At 48.4% G+C, this 7,500-nt stretch overlaps 1 protein-coding gene across 1 annotated transcript in view; it reads left to right on the top strand.

Annotated features, from left to right (window-relative positions):
- The window catches only part of trabd2b (TraB domain containing 2B), a 74,409-nt gene that overhangs the window by 36,153 nt on the left and 30,756 nt on the right, over positions 1-7,500 (top strand). The window contains exon 3 of the mRNA XM_076278511.1: positions 5,493-5,639. Coding sequence (XP_076134626.1) covers positions 5,493-5,639 — 147 coding nt within the window. The remainder of the gene's footprint in view (positions 1-5,492; positions 5,640-7,500) is intronic.

Genomic DNA, 7,500 nt, shown 5'->3' on the forward strand with positions numbered 1-7,500 from the left:
CAGGCTGTCTGGCCCCGCTGGGGATGAGTGGATGGGCTGGAGGGCCTTCGACTGTTGTTGTTGCAGCACCGATTCTCACAGTGCCTGAAGGAGCTTTCCATCAAGGGCCCAGCCACACACACAAACACAAACACACACACACACCCACACACACACACACACACACACACACACACACACACACACACACACACACTTTCTCTCTCTTTCTCTCTCTCTCTCACCCCCCCCCCCCCCACACACACACACACACTCTCTCTCTTTCTCTCACACACACTCACACACACACACACCACATGCATGTTACCGTAATGTGTAACATGGGGCTCAATGGTAAGGCCTCCACAAGCGGCCACTGGAGGAAAGAGCGGGGGAAACAGAAGTGGGGGAATGGGAAAAGCAAGTGAGAGGAATAACGTGGGAGAGTAAGCAGGATTTGGATATCCAGTTTAGAAGGCTGCCAAAGACCAGTGTCTTGAAGTCCTTTCAGTGCAAGCCAGCGCTGTCGAGTCATGACAGTGAAGATTTGCAGTGAGGACCTTTTCACTGTTTAAATCTGTGTCATGTCATCCGTGCATCTGAGTATTCCACACTCTACAGTGGTTTTCATATATCCCATTAGACCCAATACAAATCCAAACTGTTCAGTGCACACATATCTAAAAGGCAATTGACCACGACGTCTCTCATCCACCTCGGCCCCCAGGCTTGCACAGCGGTTTATTGGTGACCAGTGTAAACATCTCATCGCAGGCCCTTTCTGTCTCCCATGCACCTGTGCTTGGTTGGAGGTATCCCATAATGCCCCTTGGCACTGGAGAGATTGTGCAGGACTAAAGGAGAGGCCTGACAGCTGTACAGCACATGGCGGCCTCTATACCCATATCTTTTTATTTGTTTTGCCATACTTGCTCTCCCATCCACATTCTCTCTCTCTTTTTCTCTCTCTCTCTCTCTCTCTCGCTATCTCTCTTTCTCGCTATCTTTGCACTTTGGGTCAACTCTGTTGTTTTTAACTGTGCTATACAAATAAAAATGACTTGATTTGACTTGACTCTCTCTCTCTCTCTCCACATGGTCTCTCTGTTTCTTTCCCTCCCTGAAGTGCCCTTTGTCTTTCACCCTCTGACGTTGAACACTCCCTCATCTCAGATCCTCCTTCTCGTCACGTTGAGGTATGGCGCACGGTCGCGGCCCCTCAGAAGAAACGAGGGAGTGAGGGGGAGGAAGAAAGAAGGAGAAGAGGGAGAATGTGTGCTAGTGTGAGCGCGTTGGCTGACAGGCTCTGGCAGTCCAACACCTTGTCATCGGCACCTCCTCATAACATGTTTCGAAAAGTATCAAAGTTTCAGTCGGAAAAGAAGGAACATTAATGCTAACAAACAGCCAAGGTTTAATACACTTCAAGGTCAATTGCTTCTATGCGCACATGTGTTGATAAATGAATGTGCATGTGTTTTCTCTCTCTCTCTCTCTCTCTCTCTCATTCCCTCCCTCTTCCTCCCTCTCGCTCCCACCCTCTCTAACCCTTCTCCATTTTGAGGGGGAACTTTTAACATTCTCTCCTTCTTCTCCCCTCATTTTTTTTTCTTTCATCTTCACGTTTCTGTTTCTTTTTTGTCCAAACACTAATGAAATTTTGGAATGCATCGCTTTTGGGAAAGAGCTAGAGAGAGAGAGAAAGAGAAAGAGAAAGAGAGAGCGCTTGCATTCGTTCTGCAGAAGAGGGCAGCTTCCAGCTTTGTTCTCAGGGCGCCTTTATTTAATCATCGCTTCGGCTGGTTTTCTTCACACAGATGCTCTCTGATAAGAGAGGCAGCGAGGCCCTGGGTTGGCTGGGGACCCATGTGCGATAATGTGTTCCTAATTAGTGGGTCATTTCAGTGCAGCGCAGTTCTTCATAAATGCCCCTTGTCCTTAGAACACGCATACCGCATACTTGATTATGTCTCTTCTGTGGACTTATGGGGTCAACGTAATGTACTGTATGTGCTTATGGTAAGGTTGCCACGTATGACCGGTGACCCCTCTCAAAATGGTGACATTGTACGGCTGTCGGGCCGAGCGTAAGGAAAGAGCAGTCAGAGTTTCCTGTCTGTCTGTCTGTCTGTCTGTCTGTCTGTCTGTCTGTCGGTCGGGGCGCCACCCTTGGTCCCTGCCATCCCTGTTCTTCTCCTCCACTTGTCTCTCTACTGCCAACCTTTCTGTTTAAAGGAAACTCCCAGGCTTGGCAGCACGACAGAGACTGAGAACGCAGGCCGTGCCGGCCTGTGCGCATGTATGTGTCAGCATGTGTGTGTGTATATGCAAGACTTTCTGTGTGACTGTGTGTGCGCGCCTGAGTATGCATATGTGTGTGTGCATGTGTGTGCACCTGCGCGTGCATGTGTGTCTGTGCGTTTGTGCGTGCCTGTGTGTGTGTGTGTGTATGTGTGTGTGTGTGTGTGTGTGTGTGTGTGTGTGTGTGTGTGTTGGGATGTTGTTGGGAATGGATTTATTTGTGTGTGCCATAGGTGAACAGTTGTGTGCCGCGTTGGTGATGGGCCGAGGGGGCTACTCCCCATTTTTATACAGACATCCTGTTATGGTTCATGCAGAACAGTATTTGAACCGGTGTGGATAGGGTTTCATTCCCATCTTATAGAAATGGTAGAGTCAGAATGAAAACATGATGGTGTTGTCTTCCTCCATCAGCACCATGAAATATAATCACATCACTACTGAGGCCTGTGCACCACTGCTGTGTGCCTTAATGTGTGTGTGTGTGTGTGTGTGTGTGTGTGTGTGTGTGTGTGTGTGTGCTCGTGCTCCATGTGCGTGTGTTTTGCTGTTGGCCCTGGCAGGCCGCCGTTCTGCTGCAGGCATATCGTGGCTGCGGGTCAATGGGGTCTAGGGGCGGGAGATGGAGAGAGAGAGAGAGAGAGAAGGAGAGCGAAAGAAAGAGAAAGAGAAGGAAAGAGAGAAAGGGAGCACGCAGCTCGATCTCACCCACAGGTCGGGCCAGCAACCCTCGCTCTGACCCGGCTAGCGGGGAGAAGAGAACCAAAGACAATAAAACAGCACACGCGAGTTTGATATAAAAATTCATATAATTAACCGCAGAACACAAAGTGCAGAGAACACACAGAGCCGAGCCGAGACGCACATGCCACGCTGGAGGAACCATCCAGCCTTTCCCATCCATTAGCACCACCCCAGGAGGGCCTGGCAGGCCCGCGGGGGCAGGGGAGCGCGCGGGAGAGTGCATTCTGCACTTATGGAGCAGGTTGGACTGCCGATCAAGGCCCTCAATTTTTAGGATTACCGGTTTGGCTGGCAAACGAGGCACAGCAAAGAAAGAAAGAAAGAGAGAGAGACAGACAGTGAGAGAGAGAGAGGTTGGAGGGAATGAGACAGAGAGAAAGAAAATGCATAGCCCAAAATAGAATGTTTGAGTCACCTCTAGTAAACTAAATAAAAGCTTCTCGCGGCGTCTGTTCTTTGCTGCTTTGGCGCAAGGCAGAGATGGGTGAGGTCCTGTTGATCTTAGCGTGCGAGGGCAAAATGAGAAACAATAACAGAATGCAGGCAGGAAGAGAGGCAGTGTAGTAAACTCTCTCTTCAGTCTGTGTGTGTGTGCGCAGGAAAACTAATAAAGGCTCCACAAAGAAACCTTTTAGGTACTTTTGGGAAATCTGTTGGGTCTTTGACTTGAAAAGCATCTAGATCTTGCAGAGGAGCCTTAATTGTTCTTGGTACCATGCTTAAGAAATCTAAGTGAAGTTAAACTTTGAAATTAAACCATTATTTGTAGCTTTATTTTCAGATGAGAGGCCAAAGAACTAAAAGTTCCCAAGTCTGCTTTCGCAGGATAATGTCTGAGGAGATCCTCAGGGATAAGCAGATCACTTAGTCAGTGGTCAGATGGATGTGCTTTTCTGTCCTTGATCCTCTCTCTTAAGAGAACTTAGGCATTTGGAGCGCTTGCTGTGTGGACCAAACTCTGGGGGAATGGTGTGTGTGTGTGTGTGTGTGTGTGTGTGTGTGTGTGTGTGTGTGTGTGTGTGTGTGTGTGTGTGTGTGTGTGTGTGTGTGTGTGTGTTTGTGTGCAGGGAAGGTGGGGGTGGAATGATACTGGTGGGATTTGCCAGTGAGAGTTTCTTGGTTTTTGCTGGCTGTTCCGTGGTGTGACCATATACCAGAAGAGCTTACAGATACTCTGAAGTGACATTCTAGCATTGTAGCAGATTGCATTTTGGGTTTCCTTGTGTGATCGGAAAAACACAAAACACCACGTTCCAAGTTTTCCTGGCGGCCATAGGATAAACCAGATGTAGCCTTAAGCCTGCATACAAATCATACTGCTCGCTTGTCGCCATCATTATGAAAGATTACCCTCACTTTTCTCCTTAGGTAAATCTTCATGATCAGCAATTAGCATCAAAGGCTGCCCCTCTGGGTTGGGAGTCAGTGTGTGTGTGTGTGTGTGTGTGTGTCTGTGTGTGTGTGTGTGTGTGTGTGTGTGTGTGAGAGAGAGAGAGAGAGAGACAGAGAGACAGAGAGAAAGAGAGAGAGAGAGAGAGAGAGCAATCAAGCAACAGCGTACGTGATAGGAAACGAATGTGTTAGCCATCGGAATGTGCGACTGTGTGAAATTGAAGCCACCGCCGCCATCACCATCACCACCACAGCCGCCAGGCTTGGAGCCACGCACGAGCGAAAAAACCCGCCAGCTCGCACTCCCCTCCTCTGCCTCTGTCAGAACGGGTGAGCGTGAGTGACGACTGGACTGTGGCCGGACCTCAGTCAGGGGGCAGGCTGGGAGGATGTGAAGGGAGGGCTGGGGGGGGGGGGTGGTTGTGGTAAGAAGGGGCGTGTGGAGGGGGATTGGGGACATTGGTTGGTTGACGGCAGACCGAGGGTTAACCCCTGGTGTCTGGGACAGCTGCTGCTTGCTGCAGCGGCGGCTGCTGCTGTGTCGCTTGGGCTGCTGGCTGCTACACGCCATAAATTCAGCCTAAAGAGGGTTTACTTTTTATTTTAATGGGGGCTGTAAATTCAGTGCGCTCAGGCCCGGGGAGAGCTATTTTTAAAGGGGCACTCTCCCTCTTTTGCGCCTCTGCTTGCGCTTTCGCTTTTCCCATTTCCCTTGACTGGAGTATTGCCATCTTGCTCAGAATGTATCCCTGTGTGTGTGTGTGTGTGTGTGTGTGTGTGTGTGTGTGTGTGTGTGTGTGTGTGTGTGTGTGTGTGTGCGTGTGTGTATTCTGTACCTTCAGTTAACCTGTAGAGTTTAATATTTAATATTTTAATATTTAAGTAATGTTAGTGTGTGTGTGTGTGTGTGTGTGTGTGTGTGTGTGTGTGACTTTTGGAGTGTGTATGTACAGTATTCTTGTGTTATTAATGTAACCTCAACCCTAACCCATTCCTGGCCAGTTGTTTTTTTCCAGTGTCACAAATGCTTGCATCCTGACCAGTCCTGACCAATCCTGTTCTGTTCTGTCCCACAGGTGTTGTTTGCGCTCAACCACACACTGCTGCAGCACGAAGGCGTCCGCGCGGGCAGTCTGCAGGGCTCCTACACCACCGAGGACCTCATCACACACTACAACTGCGGGGACCTCGGCGCCATCATCTTTAACCATGACACCTCACAGGTGGGTCAGAGCTCTGGCCGTCATGATCTGCTATTTATACTGGCGCAAATAGTTTTTCATTCACTTTTTTAGTTTGTAAGCCGTCTGAAGAGGTATGAACATGCATGCTGGACATGTTGGACGAAGGGTAAATTGAACATTTTGGAATGCTTATTCAAACATTTTCTGATTTAGCAGTTCAAAGAATACATTTTCTCCTTGAATGTTCGCCTCTGGTCAAAGAATTTGGATGCACCTCACGTTAGGCTAATTGGAGAGACAAGAACACTGTTTGTATGTGATCAGTACGACATGAGACGGTGTGCTGTTACATCGAATATCCGCATGGATTTGAGGTTCAGAGGTGTAGCTATTCTTGGCTCTCCAAAACTATATTATTCCAATTCCCAATTTAGTCATTCATACATTGCAGTAGAATTTGTACCTTTTCTACCTAACATCTGTCGAATTAGAATTATCACCTCCTTTCACAAGTAATTTAATTTTCACTTTGAACGGCAATCACAACTATAATGATACTGATTCTATTTTTAAAAGCCACTTTATAAAAAGAAAAATAATTACTTCCTTTATTTTCTTAACCAACATACTGCAGCTATTACAGGTTAGTGACACAAACTGTAAAACTCCATGTGCTGTTGTAGTAAGTCTCAGCACTTATACAAATTACCCAAACTGCCCCGTAAGAAGTCAATAAATTTGAGCTGAACTAAGTGAAATTCTTTCACTGTGAATTTTTGTCCTTCAGATGTATATGTTATGAAATAGCTCTTGTACTGTATTTCTTGTCTGTGACGTTAATCACCACATGCAAGCCATTATCCCTCTTGCCGAGTCTGCACAATACCATTGTCATTTACCACTGACACAGCCCCTTGTTATGATTATAGGTCACTGCAGTGGTTCTCAAAGTAAAAATGTTCCACTGAAACAAAGCAAGGTGCTCCTCAGTCCCCCCCCCACACTCCCCTGCCTTCCTCCAAAGCCCCCCAGGCCTGCATTACAGCCCATTGAAGCCTGCTTACCACATGTTATTACAATCAGTCTCTGCCCAGACCTCAGTGTTGTGATGTATAGCCATCTCTGGGAACCTAGGGCCTGAGAGGCAGGTGCTCCCTGATGGATGAACTCTAATCCAGAGCCCCCACACCCTCCGACCCCCCCAAGCCCCCCAAACCCCCCTCATCCCCTCCCCCACCTCCTTAGCCCCCACAATTCAATCTTCATCTCGCTAACGGCCATCCAGACAGCTAAGGGAAAGCCTAATGTCTTTCAACTGTTTCAACATAGATTACTCAACTGGGCCCACGTTCCCCCAAGTCAGCTTAGCATAGCATAACCACACAGCACACTTATGTTAAGGATGTGAAGAAAGAAAGAGAGGGAGGGAGGGAGAGAGAGAGAGAGAGAGAGAAGAAGGAAAGGAGAGTTTAAGGGGAGAGCAAATGAGTGAGAGAATGGAGAAAAGCGAAAGATAGATACGGAAGAGGTGAGCGACAGGTGAAGAGAAGCAGAGATAGAGATAGCAGGGCTGGGAAGCTGACACACACACACACACACACACACACACACACACACACACACACACACACACACAGGCTCCAGGGCAGGAGTGCAGCAGCGGCCGCAGGGTCCCAGTGAGAGTGGGTGAGGAAGGGAGGAAATATTTCCCCGTCGCTCCATATTTCCTGTGTGGGGCAGGACGGAGCGCAGCTAATGGGCCTTCCTGTGATAAGTTATCTGTGTGCGCCGAAACTCTCCCCCCGACAGACACACACACACACACACACACACACACACACACACACACACACACACACCCACTGCTGTCTTGAACACTCTCAGTCAGCAGGGCCTCCTC

The sequence above is a fragment of the Alosa pseudoharengus genome, unplaced genomic scaffold, assembly GCF_046254945.1.
Source record: "Alosa pseudoharengus isolate Yale_2024_CS ecotype anadromous, Long Island Sound unplaced genomic scaffold, YU_APseudo_1.1 YU_APseudo_1.1_scf_11, whole genome shotgun sequence".
Taxonomy (NCBI): domain Eukaryota; kingdom Metazoa; phylum Chordata; class Actinopteri; order Clupeiformes; family Clupeidae; genus Alosa; species Alosa pseudoharengus.